At 31.8% G+C, this 23,560-nt stretch overlaps 1 protein-coding gene across 1 annotated transcript; it reads left to right on the top strand.

Moving 5' to 3' along the window:
• The first annotated feature begins 3,557 nt into the window (after window positions 1-3,557).
• On the top strand, window positions 3,558-5,100 carry LOC107004405. Its single transcript, XM_015202606.1, has one exon. It carries the CDS (start codon window positions 3,811-3,813, stop codon window positions 4,930-4,932), a length of 1,122 nt encoding a protein of 373 aa, XP_015058092.1. The 5' UTR covers window positions 3,558-3,810; the 3' UTR covers window positions 4,933-5,100.
• The last annotated feature ends 18,460 nt before the right edge of the window (window positions 5,101-23,560 follow it).

Here is a 23,560-nt window from a genome sequence, read left to right as displayed (position 1 = left end):
AGGATTTGCTTATGGTAAGTATATATTGATCCAATTGTGATTTGTTACGGTGTCTTTTAAATGATATTTGTTGATTTCTTGTATCCCTTAAAATATTATATTCATGTTTAGTTGATTATTTATTACCTTGATTAACTTTAATATTCTTACATGTTGTATTTTTAGAAAAGTGATATTTAATTAAGTTAAGAGAATTGCATTGATTTCTTACTTGCTTATTTATGGTAAAATAATATTTTCTGATTTTGGCTTCTCTTTATTTAAGGAAAATATATATTACTCTTCTTATTTTATTACTTGCTTATATTTGGTAAAAATATTTAAATAATTTGGCTGATTTGACTTCCTTCAAAATAAGGAAATAGTATTATAATTGATTCCTTAATTTATTTATTTCCCTTATTAAGTGCACCCCTCTTTGCTATATAAATAAGACCCCTTTTATTCATTAGAAAATCAACTCATACACTCATTTACTCTCAATCACAAGTTCTCTCATCACTCTTCCTTCTCTCATTGCTCTGTCGCTACTCTAAAAATACATTAAGATTCCGGTAAACATTCAAGTGTTCTTCTTTGCTATTTTGCTATTTTGCTTTTGTTCGAGTAAAGGTTGGATCAACTTGTTTTTTTTTCATTGCTACCATTCCTAATCTATTTAACCGGTTAGTATTCGGAATTAGCATTTACATTATTTTTTGTATTCGTACATTTGTGTGAGCTCATTGTTCTATTCTTTTGTTATGTATAAGTTGTTAAACAATTGCATATTGTCTCACCTTGACTAATACATGTGATTACTTGTGTAGTTATTTGATTGCTTTGACAGGTTTCAAACTTGAAGTTCAAGTTGAAGATTATCCATGAAGAAAGATTTATTTGTTTATTTGAATATATATATTTTTTTCTTATTTTAATTATTTGAACGTTGTAACATTTGTATAACTCTAAAGCTCTCATATATAAATTTATTTGGGGGATCGTCTAAGGGAAGGGGATTTACATACTTGTTCATTGTAATTTTTTTTAAAGGTAGAAATCATGCCTATAGGTTTATCTTTAACCACCTAGAATTATTGTTTGTAGGTGTTATAATCTAACCAATTTTCAATTTGCTTGACGCTTTTGTTAATAAGTTTTAAAATAACTAGATTCCATTAATTTTTGAATATTAAAATCAAATCCTAATAATCTAGTAGGCTGTTAGATGTTAAAAAAATATGTTATAACTTTTTAGCATTGTCTTGTCACGTAGAAACCATGCCTAAGGATTAAATTGTTCATATCGTTTAGATTTACAAAATCATGCATATATGTGTTACTCCGCTTTGAACACCTAGGAATCATGTTTGTAGGTTTGTAAATAAACTTTTAGCATATCCATAATAAAAACTAAAATTTGTTGTGCATATTTGTGCCCTCCCCCTAAAATTAGTTAATATTATTAATTAATAATTTTATTGTCCTTTTGAAGATTTCCGCCTTTATGATGCAATATGTTGTTTTCTTAAAATAATAGTGATAATAAATTAAATCATTTCATACATTTAACAAACTACTTGGCTTCTGAATATTTCATAGCAAAATCTTTGCATTTGATAAATTTACTACATTAATGTTCTTTTTTTTTCTTTTTCTTCTTACAAAGTTTTGCAATATTTTTTTTAAAAAAAAGTCATTATTCAATCATCCTTTAAAACTTTGGATTGATTATGACATTGTTTACTTTTTGAAAATAAATTATAAGCACTATCTCCTAACCTATCGTTAGCGGGAAAGTCAAAGGAACTATGAGGTCTAGTTCCAATTTTTAAATTAAACTGACGCGTCCCCGGAAGTACCACCTACCCATGAATTTCAAAAGGACTTATGTGTATTTATGTGTATTTATGTGTAAATATTTATGTGCCTATATGCAAACTAAATCTTTTAAATCATTTTCAAAAACATAAACTATATTTTTTAAAAGACCGGCCTCAAAGCAAAATTGTTTCTATGGTGGAGGAGCGCGATCAACAATATCGTGGCATCATCCCTATAAAGAAACAAACATTTTTTTTTAAAATAAAAATTCCTATTCAAAACTTACTAATTTTCAAACTTTACTTTCGCACATATTAATTGCTTAATATTTGTCAATTTTGTTTATAACATAGTCTCGTATGTTAAAATAAATTAAAAAAATAAATCTGATTGTTTATTTATTCTATCACCTAGCCTCGCATGTTTAAATTAATAAAATAAAAATAGACCTAATTGTTTTATATTTGTTATCACTTAGCAAGCATATTAATTAATAATAATGAAGTGACCTGGATTGCTACTTGTAACCCCCACATAGATTGCATGAGATACGGCTGGGACCCACATTTGTGGACCTCGAGTGGTGCCTAACACTTTCCCCTCGAGGTAATTTGAACCCTTACCCTGATCTCTGGCTCGTTGACCTTAGCTAGACTTAGTTAGGTTATATAGGTGCCCTAACGCGCCTTAATTCGTTAGGTGGCGACTCCTTAAACTCGAAATTCCAAAAGAGTTGTTAGGTCGTGCACAAAACCCGTTTTCTGCGAAAATGGGGCGCGACAGAATGACAACTCTGTTGGGGATATTAGGTTCTTACCATTACGTGTTTAGTGCTTATTTATGTGGGGTTTACTTCATTTTGGTCATTTCATTATTTGTTAGGTGCTTACCATGTTTAGTTTATTTTGTTGCCTTATTTACTGTCTTCTCTCCATGTTCCACCCCTTTCCCTTTTCCTTAATAGTTTATTACCATGTTTCACCTCTTCTCTTATTTGCTTAATTACATGTTTAATCTCATACCCTCTTTCCTTATTTGCGTGATTTTTAATATCTTGATATGTTTAAATTCCTTTATTTATTCATGCCTATTTATCTATTTATGGTTTATAAACTGCCTATATGTTACCGCTTTTCAATTTAAATGCTAAGTGTTTATTGCTTTGATAACTGACATTCCGTTCATACTTCCCCCACTTGGGACCCTCTTCCTTTTTTTTAATTTTGTTCTCGTGATGTTGTGCCTTTGCACCTCTCACAACTACTCAAATCCTATTCAAATGCCCATTATAGAGAGTTGGCATATGCGTGGACGAAACGGATAGTTTTACTACCGTGAAGCCACGAGCCTCTCGCATAGAATCCCTTTCAAGTCCGTGTCAATCCAACTCTTAGAAGTCCTGGTTAAGTCATACATGCTGCATAAACCCTAGGTGGTTTGACCCTTGGCGTCAATCCATATAATTAGTAGCCACCCTATTGTCTAAAGGGCCCCAACACCCTTTAGACAAATTGCATATTTATGTGTCAATTTGATCATCATATTTTAAATCAAGTCATTATATCAAAATGGAGTTAAAATCTTTCTTTGACTCTAAACTTCAAATTGGCAAAGTATAACTTGAATCAATTATGTGCCTTATTCTATTAACTGTTATAATTGTCCCACTTTGAGGGTATTGTGTCATTCATTTGAAATTATAATTTTGGCTCACTATATAATAACTGGCTTTTGTGTTTGATTTACTTCTTTGACTAAAGGTTGTCTAGTATTTGGATTTTGGCTCGACTAAGAACCCGCAATATGACAAATATGTTCAACCTTCGAAAAAATCACCCCTCTTCTCGTCCACAACAAAGTACCTTTTGGACTATCTCTCCTCATCCTATTCCTACTCACACCCTCTCTCAACAAAGGTCTCCAACACGCCTCAACTTTGATGCTTCACAATATGAGGGAATAGGTGACAAAATAGAGAAGTCTAAGCTAGATGCACTACAGTGAAAAATGCATGACTTGGAGAAAAAGGTGAATGGAGGACTACACTCAATACCTGCTCATGACCTGAAGTATAAAAATTTATGTCTACACCCAGGAGTGGAATTACCGGCTGGATTTAAAATTCCAAAATTCAACATGTTCGACGGACATGGGGATCCAATGGCACATCTCAAAGATTTTTGCAGCAGGCTAGTTGGCTTAGAAAACAATGAACCTCTCCTAATGAGGTTATTTATTCAAAGCTTATCAGGAATAGCCTTCACTTGGTACGTCAAACAAGACTTTGACAAATGGCTCGCATGGGAAGACATGGCTCGAGACTTTGTGGAACAATACAAGTTTAATAACAAGGTTGACCCTACAATGTTAAATTTGCTCAAATTGAAGAAATTAAGTCATGAATCTTTTGAGGAATATGTCATACGATGGAGAATGGAAGCCTCCAAGATACGTCACTTACCGCATAAGGAGGAGTTGGTCCAAACTCTCATCAAATCACTTGAGGGTATATACTACAAAACCCTATTCTTCGCTGGTATTCAAAGTTTCGACAATCTAATTCGAATTGGAAAAGAGTTAGAATATAGCATTCAGTCTGGAAGAATTGCTGATACACAAAAATCTTTTCAAGTCCTTAAAGACTCATTAGATGAAAGGAACGAAGATGCATCAACCTATATACCTCCGAAACAAAGAAATCAGAATATTGAGCAAATTCATGCTATTCTTGAGCCTTCCAACCCTCAGGTATCTCAACATAAGGTGAGGAAACCTCGTGTCTTCACTCCTTTAAGGGAAACTTTGACCGACATTTTCCAGAGATTATGGGCTAAAGGACTTCTAAGACCAATAAATGGATGGATTCCCAAGCACTCTACTTCAAACTTTGATCTATCCAAAAATTGTGGCTATCATTCAAACATTCAAGGTCATGACACCGAAGAATGTGCACCATTGAGAAATAAGATTCAGAGTATGATTGAAAAAGGAAAAATTATAGTGCAACAAGGTCCACAAAACAACAATTGCAATCCTTCTATGGAGAATACATTCATCGTTCAAGGAGATCCTACAAAGATGTACGTTAGGCACTTGACAAGGAAGCGTAAATCACATCAGAGAAATTGATATGGACAAGACTCTTATGAACAAAGTTGACTTTATTGTTCTCAGACCTTATGCCCAAAGCCTTCCTCATTCCTTTCATTTTTCCTTGTAATTCTGAACTACGTTTGACCTGATTTCCTTTTTGGATACGTAGGCAACCCTTGATGGGTCCGGTCTCTATCAAATAAATTTTTTTTCTTTCTCATGGTCATTCAAAACACTTCTTTACAAATTCAAATCTAGGCTAATTGACAATCCATGAACATAATTGACACTTGAATCAAAGTCGAGCCTTAATGTCCAAATACAAGACAATCACTTTCTTTGGAACTTACAATTTTTCTTTGAGTGAAGCAGGATAAAAAATTTCCTACTAATAAACTGGGGCAGAATTTTTGAGGAAACCTCAAAAATTTTCATAGAGATATTTAAAAAAGTGAGTATATATTTTATACTCTAAACTGGGGCAGAAATTTTTGAGAAATCCTCAAAAATTTCATCACAACGGAATGCAACCCTAAAGGCAAAACAAGCACAGGTATGACCCTCTCTCGCCTTTTGAATTTACGATTTTCTCTGGATGCAGGAATAAATTACATATAAACGTACTGTCATGTTTATGAGCTACTATGTAAGTCATACTATCCTCAGATTATTTTTTTTGAGGCTATTATCAGCTGACTGAATATATATTTAGGCTCGTCTGCCTTACAATACGACATTCAGGTTCTTCCGCCTTACAATAGGATGTTTAGGCTCTTCCGCCTTACAATAGGATATTTAGGCTCTTATGCCTTACGATATTTAGGCTTGTTTGCCTTACAATACAACATTTAGGCTCGTTTGCCTTACAATACGACATTCAGGTTCTTCCGCCTTACAATAGGATGTTTAGGCTCTTCCGCCTTACAATAGGATATTTAGGCTCGTCTGCCTTACAATACGATATTTAGGCTCGTCTGCCTTTCAATACGACATTTAGGCTCGTCTGCCTTACAATACGACATGTAGGCTCGTCTGCCTTACAATACGACATTTAGGCTCTTCCGCCTTACAATAGGATATTTAGGCTCTTCTGCCTTACAATACGATGTTTAGGCTCGTCTGCCTTACAATACGACATTTAGATTCGTTTGTCTTACAATACAACATTTAGGCTCTTCCGCCTTACAATAGGATGTTTAGGCTTTTCCGCCTTAAAATATGATGTTTATGCTCGTATGCCTTACAATATGACATTTAGACTCTTCTACCTTACAACAGGATGCTTACATACATCCACCTTACAACCACACATTTTCCTCATATTATTATATCTTTATACTATAAGATCTATTGGCTGTTGACTTTAACCTTCGGAGATGGGTTGCATTTCTTCAACAAGTTAAGCCAAAGTCTACAAGGGCATCTCAAAACAGATACGCTTCCTATCACCTCTTATCATTTATTTAGAACTCACATTTCATCATTATTGTTCATACTTTATCTATTTTATAAGCTAACATTTTATCTAGAATTTGCAGATATGATCGATCGCCCTTGATTACTGTTATCATGCTATCATCTATCACAACAAAGACCCTATCAATTCTTTGCTACTCATACTCCGAACCGCGCTCCAAAAGCTGATGGCCTTACTCTATCATGCTCTTCTCGCTTCTCTGTCATGCTCTTTTAGCCTCTCAATCTCTCTCTTCTCGCTACTCTAATCTTATCCATTCAAGCCGATATCGTGCCTTGAATACCTTAGCGCTCTTTCAACTTTTAAGAGTTTCATTTGCTCTTGAATCTAGAACTACACACGACCTGATTCTCGTATACCCAGAGATATGTAGGCGACTTTAAAACCAAAGTCTCGGCGTACCTTTTTTCAACTCTATATCGTTTCAATTGATCCAACTGACATCTCTCGTCAGTCGGACAAAATCGGCTACTAAGTCAACGTTGGTTGCCTGACAATTCATTCTTCATTCTCAATCAACCAAGGGGCAGCTGTTGACACCCAATTTTGATCGACCTTTAACCATTTTTTGGAATGCTATTCGAATAAATACGTATTTTAAAATTTATTTGAAGTTAGAATTTTAGTCGATTTTGCTTGAAAATTATATATTTTTCATATGTTTTACTTTATAAAACTATCGTAAATATTATTAAAATATTTCAAAATTATTAATGAATTTCAAATGTTTTAAAATCTAAATGATTTTTCAATTATAAAAAATATTTTAATATATGTAGTATTTTAATTAAATAGTAATTCCTACACTTTCCTTAAGATTATTTAAATTCTAGCCTATTTTATTCTAATTTCTTTCAATTCTAGCCTATCCAATTTCAATTTTATTTCAATTGTAACCACCATTTCATTTCAATTCTAGCCAATTTCTACTGCAATTTTGGTCATTCCATATCTTTTCCAATCTAATTTCAAGATCTCATCTATTAATCTCATCCGTCCGTTTAAATAACTAAATCCTAGATCGAATCCTAACCCTTCATCTCGTATTAAATCAATGGTCCATATTTAATCCACCTATCCTAACCTAAAGTAGAGCCTAATCCCTAAAAATCATTCATTCTTCACCCTCCCCTCTCCCTGGCAGAGCCTCCTCCATTCTGTCTGCCCCTTTCCCCACCTCTTTCTCTTCTCCGGCGACCCCTCTTTCCTCTCCTCGACTCCTCTTCTCCGTCCATCTCTTCCTCTCTTCCTTTCTTCTCCGCTTTCCTTTTCCCATCACTGGCACCACTCAGGCGAGCTGCCAGGCACCAGCGAAGGAAGACGGACAGAAGCTCCAGCCACCAGCCGCCTCCCTCTCCCCTTCTCCCATCGCTCCTCTTCTTCTTCTCCCTTTCTCCGCCTCCCTCTTCCCCCCTTTCCTCTCCCATTTCCCCTTCTGTCTTCCCCTTCTTTTTATCCTTTCTTTTCTTCTCCTTTTGCAGCCAGCAACTGGCGAGACAGCAGCTCGCTCTTCCTCTCTATTTTCCGGCGAAGGCAGCCGCTCAGACGTACCAGCAGCAGATCAAAACCAGCAGCTCCAATCAGCCCCAACAGTGACAGGTTTGGCCATATATTCCGGCATGAACGACATCGAAATCCGGCGAAACTCAAAGACGTGTCTTAACAGATCCGTCCAGGTTTGATTTCTCTATTTAGTGTATTATTCAATCTCCTAATGTTATTATTTTGTCAATATATAAAATTTTCAGCATGTTTAATTTGGAAAAAATAAGTGGCTTCAGCTTGAGTATTTTCGTTTAGCTTCCTTACTTGTCATTTAATCTTAGAGTAGGTTCATTGTGATTATGTCATTTGGTCTACCAAAATAATTATCGTTGGAATGAGCTGCCCATATGATTTGATTATCATATATTCCCTCTTGATGTAATGTAAAAAAGAAATTGGTGATTCATTTTACCTCTCTGTTTTCACTCCGTAATCGATTGTAAACCTTTTGAAATTAGAATAATTGGTTGTCTAGCTTAATTACGGCATAAAATGCATTGGGTAATTGGTCATGAAATGTTGTTATAATTGTTTCTTTGTAATTCAATTTTTGTTAGTACATTATCTGTGATTGACTCCTTTCCATCTATCATAACCTATGGAGTTAGAGTAACTTTGTAACTTCGTATTTGAATCACTTGATTGTCTTATCGGAAATGGTATAATAGTTTGAGTTATAACTTAATTTCAATCCAATTTAATTTATTTAGTTGAGCTCATTAAGCTTAGGATTTGCTTATGGTAAGTATATATTGATCCAATTGTGATTTGTTACGGTGACTTTTAAATGGTACTTGTTGATTTCTTGTATCCCTTAAAATATTATATTCATCTTTAGTTGATTCTTTATTACCTTGATTAACTTTAATATTCTTACATGTTGTATTTTTAGAAAAATGATATTTAATTAAGTTAAGAGAATTGCATTGATTTCTTACTTGCTTATTTATGGTAAAATAATATTTTCTGATTTTGGCTTCACTTTATTTAAGGAAAATATATATTACTCTTCTTATTTTATTAATTGCTTATATTTGGTAAAAATATTTAAATAATTTGGCTGATTTGACTTCCTTCAACATAAGGAAATAGTATTATAATTGATTCCTTAATTTATTTATTTCCCTTATTAAGTGCACCCCTCTTTGCTATATAAATAAGACCCCTTTTATTCATTAGAAAATCAACTCATACACTCATTCACTCTCAATCACAAGTTCTCTCATCACTCTTCCTTCTCTCATTGCTCTCTTGCTACTCTAAAAATACATTAAGATTCCGGTAAACATTCAAGTATTCTTCTTCGCTATTTTGCTATTTTGCTTTTGTTCGAGTAAAGGTTGGATCAACTTGTTTTTTTTTCATTGCTACCATTCCTAATCTATTTAACCGGTTAGTATTCGGAATTAGCATTTACATTATTTTTTGTATTCGTACATTTGTGTGAGCTCATTGTTCTATTCTTTTGTTATGTATAAGTTGTTAAACAATTGCATATTGTCTCACCTTGACTAATAAATGTGATTACTTGTGTAGTTATTTGATTGCTTTGACAGGTTTCAAACTTGAAGTTCAAGTTGAAGATTAGCCATGAAGAAAGATTTATTTGTTTATTTGAATCTATATTTTTTTTCTTATTTTATTTATTTGAATGTTGTAACATTTGTATAACTCTAAAGCTCCCATATATAAATTTATTTGGGGGATCGTCTAAGGGAAGGGGATTTACATACTTGTTCATTGTAATTTTTTTTAAAGTTAGAAATCATGCCTATAGGTTTATCTTTAACCACCTAGAATTATTGTTTGTAGGTGTTATAATCTAACCAATTTTAAATTTGCTTGACGCTTTTGTTAATAAGTTTTAAAATAACTAGATTCCATTAATTTTTGAATATTAAAATCAAATCTTAATAATCTAGTAGGCTGTTAGATGTTAATAAAATATGTTATAACTTTTTAGCATTGTCTTGTCACGTAGAAACCATGCCTAAGGATTAAATTGTTCATATCATTTAGATTTACAAAATCATGCATATATGTGTTACATCACTTTGAACACCTAGGAATCATGTTTGTAGGTTTGTAAATAAACTTTTAGCATATCCATAATAAAAAATAAAATTTATTGTGCATATTTGTGCCCTCCCCCTAAAATTAGTTAATATTATTAATTAATAATTTTATTTGTCCTTTTGAAGATTTCCGCATTTATGATGCAATATGTTGTTTTCTTAAAATAATAGTGATAATAAATTAAATCATTTCATACATTTAACAAACTACTTGGCTTTTGAATATTTCATAGCAAAATCTTTGCATTTATTAAATTTACAACATTAATGTTTTTTTTTCTTTTTCTTCTTACAAAGTTTTGCAATATTTTTTTTAAAAAAAAAGTCATTATTCAATCATCCTTTAAAACTTTGGATTGATTATTACATTTGTTTATTTTTTTGAAAATAAATTATAAACACTATCTCCTAACCTATCGTTAGCGGGAAAGTCAAAGGAACTACGAGGTCTAGTTCCAATTTTTAAATTAAACTGACGCGTCCCCGAAAGTACCACCTACCCATGAATTTCAAAAGGGATTATGTGTATTTATGTGTAAATATTTATGTGCCTATATGCAAACTAAATCTTTTAAATCATTTTCAAAAACATAAACTATATTTTTTAAAAGACCGACCTCAAATCAAAATTGTTTCTATGGTGGAGGAGCGCGATCAACAATATCGTGGCATCATCCCTATAAAGAAACAAACATTTTTTTAAAATAAAAATTCCTATTCAAAACTTATCAATTTTCAAACTTTACTTTCACACATATTAATTGCTTAATATTTGCCAATTTTGTTTATAACATAGTCTCGTATGTTAAAATAAATTAAAAAAATAAATCTGATTGTTTATTTATTGCTATCACCTAGCCTCGCATGTTTAAATTAATAAAATAAAAATAGACCTAATTGTTTTATATTACTTATCACTTAGCAACATATTAATTAATAATAATGAAGTGACCTGGATTGCTACTTGTAACCCCCACATAGATTGCATGAGATACGGCCGGGACCCACATTTGTGGACCTCGAGTGGTGCCTAACACCTTCCCCTAGAGGTAATTTGAACCCTTACCCTGATCTCTGGCTCGTTGACCTTAGCTAGACTTAGTTAGGTTAGATAGGTGCCCTAACACGCCTTAATTCGTTAGGTGGCGACTCCTTAAACTCGAAATCCCAAAAGAGTTGTTAGGTCGTGCACAAAACCCGTTTTCTGCGAAAATGGGGCGCGACAATGATGAATGATATCTCTATTTATAGTGTTGAGATATCATAGTCTAAGATCACCTTGGAATTATACATAGTTATCATCAAGGTCCATATCACCTTGGAATCTTATCACATTGGAAACACTAATACATGGACCCAATTAATTGTTGGATAACTCTAATGGATCATCCACATAACACAATATATTTATAACACTCCCTCTTGGATGTCCATAGATAATGTGCCTCGTTAAAACCTTACTAGAAAAAACCCAGTGGGAAAAAATTCTAGTGAAGGAAAAAGAGTACACATATCTTTTTGATACGCATTGTTTGTTGCCTCATTAAAAACCTTGTCAGGAAAATCCAGTGGGAAAAAACCTCGGTCAAGGGAAAAGAGCACAACACGTATTATATCTCCCCTGATTAAAACATCACTTAATTTCTTGTGATGATGTCTCCAATCTTCGTACATTGTGGTTGATATATTCTTTTTTCAAAGAAAACCACACATTTCCTTAATATGGTGTGTCATTTATCTCAACCAGACGTAGTTTCGACTTGCTTCATGGATGGTTTTTATTTCTTGCGTAGCAACATTTGCTTCATTGATCGCCAGGATATTATTGTGCCTCCACATGCAAACAAATAGCGTGCTTGAGATAGAGATTTATGCGGATCAAATAAATATTCTGCATCTGCGCAACCAATCAATTTTGTCTTAGATTCCTCGGAATAGAATAAACCCATAACTATGGTCCTTCGAGGATATTCAATCATGTGCTCAACACCATTTCAATGTCCTCTTATCGCGGAGAAACTGAATCTTTCCAGTAAATTTACAAGAAGCTCTTCATCCTTCTTTTGAGATCAAACTGAATCATCGTTTATGTAAAGCGATCTCATAATCATTGGGATACTCAATAAATGTTCATCCATATAAAACGCATCAAAGCATATCTGTGTATGTGCACTGATAGACAAACATAACATTTGTCAAATTATCGATCGTAGGTCAAGACAAGATTCTGTCTTACCAATACCTTTTCGTAAAATACAAGGACAATTAGGGTCATTCTTTTGTACCCTTTTCCTCCTTGACTATTTCAATCCATATAAGGATTCTTTAAGTTTTATTGAAAAAGTTTCTTTCAAACTCTTATATGCTTCAGACACCTCGATTGTTTCAAGGATTTTCATATAACCATCGTTGTCTAGCTAGACATTACAATTATTCTTTACATGCATTCAAGTTTTTCATATGTTGCCAGATCAAAACAAACCTCATTGCATCCACCATAGGAGAAAAACATTTCCAAAAATGTCAGAATTTTTGCGACAAATCTTTGTGCCCCAAGGCAAAAACCGTATTTGATATCTTACGGTTATACAATCGCATAATAATTTATTTATACCCCACTGACATTATACCTTGATTTATGGACTATCTGTCCAAAACGTTACTTTTGTAAGTGAAACAATATACTTGAATCATGCATTTTACTTGGCCAACCTTTTATCTGTCCACACTATATGACATATTTCAATTCAAGATCCTCGTCACAATTTATATCATTGAGTGCTACCTCATATCAAAGATACCGTCGACGGTTATTTGATGTCGATTCCAATATGACATAACTTATCGAGATCTCTTCATTTTTCATCATTTTTCAGGTACCTTAGCCTTTTTTGAGGTTTTATGAAGTGTTATGTCAATGTGCTATTTTATAGCACTTGCCTCATTATCATGACCATATTTATCATTTGGTCCTTCCTTATTCAAGGAACTTTTATATTTGGAACGGATTGGTCCATTACGCTTCCGGCGTATCATAGACTCTATCCTTCAAAGACTTCACATTAAAGCATTTGTAGCTGAATTATTTCATAGGGTCAGTACATTCATTTGGAAATTGATTTGCAACATTATGCAAATGAATTATCCTTTGAACTTTAAGTTCACATATTTATTTAGCGAGGATCTAGATAATTCATAATTAACCTGACACATAATTTTCAGTTGTCAATCATCTATCCTCCTAATGTTAGCAAATCTAACATTCATTCCAACCTTATTTGGGAATTCATCTTTGTGCGTGGTGGAGAAATTAGATCATAACCGCACATTTAACCTTTTAGATGAAAATTATTTGGTTCCTGACCCTGAACCAATTTTAATGGGAAAACTTTGTTGGCTTGATGCATAGATGTGTTGATACATGTTACTTATCTCATACCAAATCTCATTTGGGAGTTTTGTTCTCATAACCATGATTTAGATATAATTGGAGGCATACAATTTCTGCTAAATCAACCAGCATTATCAAATATAATTTCATAGTTTGGAACTGTGCTCTTAATTTTAAAAATTTAAACAAACAATCTTACAAAAACCAATTTGTAAGTTGACAACAAAATACATGTGACCATCACATAGATACATCGATCATATAGTTGCAAATGATCCACATGATAGGTGAACAGACCCATATTCACCTTTTTATATGTTTCAAAAATTTTAGGGAATTACAATCCCAATCTTAACTGGTACAATGATCATTTTATGAAGAGAACAAGCAACACATGAGAATTCTTGAAGAATATTTTATTTCTTCATCATGTAATCCACATGAATTCTCAATTACATTTGCATCACATTTAAATCAGAATGGTCAACCGGTCATGCCAACTAATCTTTATTTCAGTACACTTATAATTTACTTTCGCATGTGATTTCATCAGTATGTTCATGTTTGTCTGCAACAAACAAGAGGAAAAAATGGGTAATACTTATAACCCGCTTCAGTTGTTGTAATTTATAGTCTCGATATTTATTTTCAATTCATCCGAAACTTAAAAAGTTTCTTTTGAGACTTACTACAAACCAATATTATTCCTTTGGTAATAGCACAACTCGTTAGAGCTTGCAATTTAATTTTGTGTACTATCATATTTTCCATGATACCATCCCTATGGTGAGCATCTCCTTCAAGGAGGAAATTATATTATCATTGTCATGGTGAAAATCATTACGAGCAAGACATGTTTCATGCTTTACTTTTGTTGTACCATAGGTACACAACCAATGACATATTTGTATTGCCACACAATAATGACTACAACCCTTATAGGCAAGAACTATTTCTTTCTTTTGCCCTTTCGGTAGTTCACAATAAACATACCATAGTGACGTATAAACATACAATATCATTAACTATTTTTGGCAAATAAAATTTATTTCCTCTCAAACCTCCCGTAGAGGTGAATTTTGGTGTATATCATTTTTTCTCAAACCTCCCATAGAGGTGAGTTGTGGCATATATTCAACCCATAATGATTTTATCACATTTTGATCCATTCTCTTATAGAATGGTCGAGCATTCACGATACTCATCACAAGTCACATTCTCTTCAAGGAATGGTCTAATCATTTATATGTACTTTATAAATTTGCATTATAAGTACATTGTCATGATTTTAAAATTCATCATATTTCCATTATACACCTCAACATCACTTTGAAAGATCAATTGAACCATCACTTTATCTTCTTGTCTCTTGATGGAGGATTTATAAACTTGTCAAATTATTGGGCCGACAACATTCACAAGTCTAATGACCTTTCTACCATTTTGATAATAAAAATTGCCTTCACATTTTGAAGGACTATTGAAGAACCAATAGTGTTTTTTCTTCCTTTTATAATTATCACAACGATGACTATTATAATTCCGTCATTTCATGCCCCTTTTCATATCGTTAATCATTTGTCATCTTTGAGACTAACTATTTACTCCTACCACATTCATACGATAGAATGGAGCAAGTGAACATGCGATTTCAAAATTATCATATGTTGCTTCCACATTCTTTTCAAGGAATGGAGCAAATTCAATAGGACGAATTTCAAGACTTTTCATCAAAGCCTTAGTCATCATTATATCATCACTATGGTGCATTGACTCAAACTCAATATATTATCCATATAAGTCGTGTTATGCCATAATTCTATGGGACTTAACCCAATCACGGTGCATCAAAACTCAAATTGATGTCTTACCCTTTTGGTGCCATAGAACTTTAATCTATCGTCTTATCCTCAAATATTTTTCATTATGGTGCATCCGGACTTTAACATGATGTCTTACCCTTTTGGTGCGATGAAACTTGAATCTATCATTTTACCCTTAACCAACGGTATAATAAACCGAAGTACAACATGACTCACCCTTTGAGTCTTTCAAAACAATCAAAATAACATTCAAACTCATGCTATTAAAATTTTATACCTTCTTCTATTTAAGAAATTTTGTATAGCATGTCATATTCAACCAATAGTAGTATATGTCTTTGGTTCCTGATAATTGTTTGTGACTGAATACTATTTTTATTCTAAAACATAAAAATATTCTAGAAAATACATACCTGATTTTATGTATATAATACCTTGATTCTCATAACGAGATCAACCAAAACATGAGTTAAAGAAAAACTAAAACTCAATCTTAATTGGCTAGAGACTCGTGCTGATAAAGTATTATAAAATCATGCTCATAATAATATAATCATAAAGAGAAGAAGACAAGAGAAGTAAATAGAAGAAGAGGAATTTTCTTCTTATTCAAGTGTATCATACAATGGTGAATGATATCTCTATTTATAGTGTTGAGGTATCATAGTCAAAGGTCACATTGAAATTATACATAGTTATCATAAAGATTCTTATCACCTTGGAATCTTATCACATTAAAAACACTAATACATGAACCCAATTAATTGTTAAATAACTCTAATAGATCATCCACATAACACAATAGATTTATAACAAGGAATTAAATATAATTATTTCAAATATAAAATTGTAAAGTAAAATCTTTAGTCTTTTAAAAAAAATAAAAAAAGAAACATTTTTTTATTTTTTATATAAAAAGGGGATAAATGACAATTATCTTATTTATAGTCTGAAGATTGTTGCACCGTCAAGTGATATCTATATTATATACTCCCTATGTTCCCAATCACTTGTTCATATTTCTTTTAAAATTATCATTAATTATTAATCTATTTTGATAAATCAAAAAAAATAATTTTTTTTACTTATTATATTCTCAATAAATGACTAATTTCTTTAAAAAATATAAAACTTTTTATCTACGACATAATAAATAGGAGTAAAATAATAAAATTACTATGTTATTAATTATTTTTTAAAAATATTTATCAAGTGGACAACTAAATAAGGACCACGAAAAATTTCTAAAGTAAGTAACTAAATAAGGACGGAGAAAGTATTAGAGGGGGATGGCCCGTGGTACATTATATATTTTTTGACAATTCTATTAAGGGGTGTGAACGACGGTATGCACAACTAAACTTAAAAAGTCATTTATATTCTCACTTTACTTACAATTACACAAACATGAAGAAAAGAAACTAATGCTAATACATATCCATTTACATCGATCTAGAACTATCCTCGGCTTGAAATGACAAATGTGTGATTAAAAAAATATGAAAAGAACTACTACTAGTCCTGCAGGGAAGTAACCGGCAATAGAAAAAAATTGATTGGGAAAAGAAAAGTCGACATCACACAAATCTCGAGTTATTGAATCATCTTTCGATTATAACTGAATTTAATATACATTCTTATATTATTTGAGTGAGCAAAAAATACTCTTATATTTTATTAAAAATGACAAGAATTATCCTTCAATTTATATTTTGTTAAGAAATTAATTGAATCAATAAAAAAAAATTGATCATGTCTTGTTATGACGAGAAGATTAAAGTTACCTAAAAAGAATAAGGATATGGATAGGAAATGAATCTTTCATTCTCGGAATTGAAATTTTGCGTGTTGTAAGCTTATATGCTTTTTGCATTATCAAGTAAATTGACTTGCAACAATACATAAGTTTTGAAATGTCTATACAGTAGATTTCGAAGGTTACAACAATTATGTAAAAAAATTATTTTAAAAGTTACATCCAACTATTTAGAGATTTTCTTTAATGAAGTATTTAGGGCGCATGTACTTTAAATACAATGCAATTCGCATTTTATACAATGTACAGAAATGTTAGAAATTTAGGGTGCAAATTGTATTCAAAAACTTGAAGTTGGAGTATTATTTGGCCATATTTTTACAAGAATATTTAGAATTTAAATATATTTTGTCTGAATATGATTTAAATCCTCAATTTCTAAAAAAATCACTTAACTTGATTAGCTTAATCATGTGTACATATATTTATTCGACTTGACACATTTAATTTTTTATTGGTGGCGTGAGTTTTTTTTTAAAAATAGATAGAAGGATTAATCTTACAACTTTTTGAATAGTTTAAAAATGTTGTTTGTTCACTTATATAACACAAGAATGTACTTTAAATTTAGATCATACTTCAGGAATGATTTTATGAAAAATTTCAACCTGCATATTCATATCTATTATGCAGCCTCGAATGTACTGCAATGATCCTGTTTCAAAAGCCACATTTAATATCAGAAAATGAAAGAACATTTACTGAAAATGACCGAGAGTCATATTCATTACTATTAAGTTTGTAAAAGTCTACAAAGACAAATTGTATGATTGATATCGAACTCTTCAGTAAGTCAAACGTTGAGGCTTTTGTTTTTTCATATGTTGTAAATTGGGAGGGAAATATTTACGTAGAATCTCACTTTTTAAAACTTTATATAGGAGAAATGCATAATCATAAATTATTATATTCATTTTTTTTGGTAAAAACATACACTACTATATTCATGTTCCCTTTAACCTTTTTCCTTTGGGAAGTTTTCAGTCAAACTCATTGTCAATCAAAGGAGCATTCTATTCTTAAATAAATGATTAAATTTGAAACACCAGCTAATGAAATATCATTACCAATTGATATCACAATTAAAGTAATTGGAAAAAGTTAATTTTGATAGAGAAATTGAAATAAGTCCCTTATGATTTATCAAGGGACTGAAAAGTTCATTCTTACCTTGCATAATATGAGCAATCCACATATGATTATAAAGCACATTGTTATCTCACTTAGTATGAGCGGTCCACGAAATATAACCAAGTAGATCATTTAAATACACTATGCAGCAGACCATGCCCTTGAATAACAACAGAAAGATATTATCTTAGGGTTAAGGGAGAAGGATTTTGAGAGAAATCGAATTTAATTAGTTTTATTTATTATGTCTTAATGCTAATTCAAATACCAAAAAATATATCAAAACAGAGTTAGAACACTATCAATAAATAGATTATTTACTTTGATATGTTGTTTGCCTTCTCTCACTCTCATTACAACTTAGTAACTTAAGATAGTCGGCTTACATTATCCTTACAGGATGTCTCCTTGAAAAAATTAACAATGAAAAAGAAAAACATATTTAATGAAAAAATGATGTCTCCTTTGTATCACCAGAATTATACAATTTAGATATATAAATTAACGTACTTTCTTTATCTAAAAAAAAAACACAGAAAGAGGAACTTGAGACTCCCTCGGCAGTTGAGAAGTTCTCAGCTCCCCTGCCTTTTAAACTATTCAAATACACTATCAAGCAGACCAAGCACTTTAAACTATCATATCACAACAATATTCTTCTGCTCAATGAACAATTCGTCTAAATATGACGACTATTAAAATATCAGCGTTAGATTTTGTTACTAAAAAGAATTTAACATATTATTGTCCCTTGTTTCATGAAAATTGCTTCCTGGGTTGTAATTCCAAAGAGCCGTGAAAGTCAATTTATAATATAAATCATCCTTCAATGTGTTAAAAATTTTCAAAATGAAAAGAACCCCACTAAGCTTCAATCAGGAACAAAATTAGAGACAACTATATAAATCATCCATAACCATTCTCCTTTTGGCCCAATATTGCTTTCATTTAAATATTTTTTATTTTATTGCAAGCAGAGAATCTTTGTCAAAGACCCAAAATGGATGCATGTCATTTAAATCTTCAGAGGATCTCAAAATAATAATAAAAAATCAGTTGGCAGACCTGAATGCTTAAATGGAAAAACTCGCTAGCAAAAATTATTGAAACACATTCAAATAACACTCCAAAAATGTAAGATACTTGTCAATTTTACATATTTACTAAGGTTTGCAGTTTTTCATTTGGTGCACAGGCAATAATTATCATGTAGCACCCCAGAAAATTTTCGAACTAAGACTCAAACCGTTCATCGTAGTGAATGAGGTTTTACCAAGGAATTATAAATTTCTTAAGTATTAAGGTCATTTTACTAGATTTAGCATCAAGAGTTCCAAAAAGAACCAAATTGGAAAAAGCAAAATCTGAAATTCTGCAAGTTAAACTAAGTATGAGTTTTTGGTTAACTTCAAACGACCATAACTTCTAGCACAAGATGATTTAGGTGTTCTACAAGATACCATAGGAAAGATCTTTGAATAATTTCCAACGCCGCCGAGCTTTCTATGTTTCGAGTTCGGATGAGCGAGATATGACCTTTTGAAGTTAGGTTGTCCAGTGAAAGAAAGCTAGCAGAAAATTGTGAGGGGTATTTTGGTCATTTCCTTACCCAATCAGACTTTATTTATTTTTAATAATATTTTATGGGTCTAATCCTTTTCGGTTCAGTTTTATAATCATAATATACACCTAAGGTTTTAGTTGAGAGTTCAAGAAGAGACAAGAAGAGAAAAGAAGAGAAAAGAGGAGAAAAGAGAAAAGGATGAAGATGTTCGTCGACATTCTTGAGTTTAGTTACGGATTTTAGCCATGGATCTAATCCCTAATAGGTATGTAAGCTTTCATAGTGTTCGGTTTATTCACACACTCGCCAATCATGTTATATTCAGCGCAACTTCATTCTTAAAGTTGAAAGATTAGAGTTCTTGATGAGTTTTTGATAAGTGTTCTTGAAATTTCATTAAGTTTTGATTTAAGATTCTACTTGGGTCAACTTTAAACGACCATATCTCTCAAATTAAGAGTTACGTGAGTCATAACCTATTTAATTAAAGGTAATTGAATCTACTTTTCAATGTCACCTTTTGCGCCAATCCAATTTCTGAGTAAGAAGTTATGACGATTTTAGTAACCTATACAGTGCTGTTATGAATTAGCCGACGGAAAAAATTATTACAAAGAGTCGATTTTGTCTTTTTACCTCCAAGAAAATTCTAAACGAATTTCTTGATTAATAAAATCTTCAAAACAATCATATTTTCATCTTTACTAATGAAAAACATAATTCTTGACCATATAAGTTTCAAGAAACTAATTCAAGAATGTCAAGAAATGTTTTCTTGATCATTTATCTTCAAGCTAGGGTTTCAAGGTTTCTATTCAAGTTCTTATCCAAGATTCTTCAAGAAAATTATTTTTTTTAATCTAAAATCATTTCTAACATGATCATAATCTTAAATTCTTAATTCAAATTCAAGGTAGAATTGAGAGTTAAGTTTTAAGAATTCGTTCGAACATTCTAAGAAAGTCCTGTTGATTAGTTTCTACAACTTCTACTAATTTGTTCCAAGGCTCGAGTAAATAAGTACTAGAGGATGAGGAAAGAGCCTTCATGAGTCTACTTTGTCATCATGAGATCCTTCATATCATGAATCATAACTCTTGAATTCATAATTCACATTCAAGAGACAGAGTTAATACTAGAGTTCAAGAAAACTTTTAAGTTCAATTGTGAATTCTTTGAGATCCATCATTGTTTTGAACTAAGATTTGAGAAAGAAACTAATAGAATGAGAATAGTTGTATACATGAGTTCCATGTAGTTATGTAGACCTTTGAGTCGAGTCGTTTATGCCCATAAATTTCGCATGTACTCCATAAATATGAGTATCATGGAGAGGAGTAATATCTTTAAGTTCTAAGTCTTCAGTATTGATTCTTAATCCCCTATGAGATTTTATTTACAATCATGACACTATAACATGTTACCCATGAATTCCTTGATTTGAGCAGCTCATGCTTATAATTCCACATGAACCCTATTAGTCGAGCTTGAGTCCTTGAGTTAAGTGGTTCATGTTCATAATTTTGCATAAACCCTATGAGTAGTCCTTGAGTTAAATAGTTTATACCCATAATTTCGTATGAGTTAAGTAAATCATGCTCATATTAGATAACTTTAAGCTCAAGATTACACACTAAGAAGGGAAAGAGGCAATTAAGAAAACTTGCCCAACAAACAGATTCTGAAAACTCATATCTCATTAGTAGGTTGTCAGGTCATTTGAGAATCCTTATTCTAGTATCACTTGATCTAGTACAAACCAAGTGCTAACTATGATAGCTTGAATGAAACCTCTAAAGTAGAGAATCTTCTTAAAAGAAATTTAAGGGACCACATTCCCATCAACTTTTTGGACAAAAGTAAGCAATTTCTTGTATTTTTTGATTTTTGAAAAAAGGTAGATAAACCACTGACTTTTATATGAAGAACATATCAGTACACATAACTAAAAAGGTCACATTAGTTGAAAATCAAGAAAGAGGAGAAACCTTTCTTACAAGGCTACTGTAGCTCTCCCAACTATTGCACTAAGAAAAATGAGTTTTGCACCTCAAAGACCAGTCATGTGCAATCTGTTAGTGGATGATCATGAGGATTATGCTACCACTTCTAGTTACATATTTCACTTTTTGAACAATGTTAAAAACACTTGATAATTAAGATCAAATATAGGTTTGTCAAGAAACAACAGAGATGGCTTATGAATTATGTTAGTCCTGATTGAGAATCTTCATGTTCTCCCCAGCGCACTCCTTTTCTTCCTTCATCTCTTATGTATTGTGTTGGCATGTGCATATAAATTTTCATTTTGCATTATCAAGTTACAGAAAAATAACTTTAAGAAATTTCTAACTAATGTTATAACCTATACAACATGCTATATAACTTAACTCCTTTGGTTGATAGTAGAAATTTTTGTGTGTGGGGATTTAAAATAAAGAAAATAGAAAAACTGCAGAAATAGTATTTTATTCAAAGTATTCTGCTATCATCTGTTTCTCCATCCATTAAGATTTGATACTGGAGTATAAATATTACTTCAATCGGTTATTCGTACTTTAAGTGTTGTTGTGTGATTCTTCTATGTTCTTATCGTAAGAGAAAGTAATATAGAAGTAAGCTTTATTTTCAAGCATCATTGTAGAATCCAAATATATTGGGAATTAAATTAGGTGTACTGCAATATTTGAAACATAATACATCTTTACATGAGTATAATGTCTTTACTTGAGTATTTAAAAAGCTCATAAAAAGATCTTGACTAATTAAGAACCTGAAAAATACACACTTTAACTATTTTGCATGTTTCATTCAAAATCAAATAGAATCTAAAAGTTTAGTTTCTGTCTCTGATAAACATATTATCAAATACATTAGGTGCATTATCCGCCTCAAATTAGTTGTTAATGCACACAAAATTCATCAAAAAGACATAATGCATGTCGAAATGAGGAACAACTGCTAACATGCATATACAACTTCTAGTAGACATATTTTTATAAAAGGAACTATATCTCTCTAATTTATCATGATGATGCATCTTCTAGTGATTGCACAATATAAAGAAATATAATGAAAAATCTATGAACACAAAAACATAACACAACTATTGATAGTGCTATCAGGAATATTATCGAATACCTTGAGTGCACAAAGTGTCATTAAATAGAGAAGTAGTGAAATATGAAATTCATTCGCCAAAACTTCTAAAAATATTAACCCCTTCAAAAGAAGTAGATTAGGAACAATACAAAGGCATGGAAAAAGTCTTCAAAAAACAGAGAAATTCAAGATAGAAAAGAAGAAAGCAAATGAAAAACTTAACATTCAATTAGAAAAAAAGATGTATTGAGAATGGAAGGCCAAAACTGTTATACATAGTGCAGATGGAGTAAACTTAAAATTACGATTTTGCCTGTGCGCTGCATGGACACACTAGTGACGAAGTGTCCATTGTCACGACCCAAAACGAGCCGCGAGTGGCACCCACACTTATCCTCCTATGTGAGCGAACCAACAAATCTAAACCCCAACGTTTACCAATATTTCAACCATAATGAACAAAATATAATGCGGAAGACCAAAACTCATTAATATAATCAATAAATAACTTCTAAAGTATAATACTTATAATCCCCAAAATCTGGAAGTCATCACATCAAGAACATCTATCCTCAAATTACTAAGTCTAAGAGTAATTAAGAACTAAAATAAGTAAAACGATGGTCCATGTCCGAACTTCAAAGACATCAAGACGCGAAGAAGAGAATCCAGCCCGAGCTAGGAATAATAGCTCACCCTGAAATCTGACGTGCTGAAGACTGGCTAGAGTTGCGGACGAG

The sequence above is a fragment of the Solanum pennellii genome, chromosome 11, assembly GCF_001406875.1.
Source record: "Solanum pennellii chromosome 11, SPENNV200".
NCBI classification, from domain to species: Eukaryota; Viridiplantae; Streptophyta; class Magnoliopsida; order Solanales; family Solanaceae; genus Solanum; species Solanum pennellii.
This window is presented reverse-complemented; position numbering and strand designations above follow the sequence as displayed.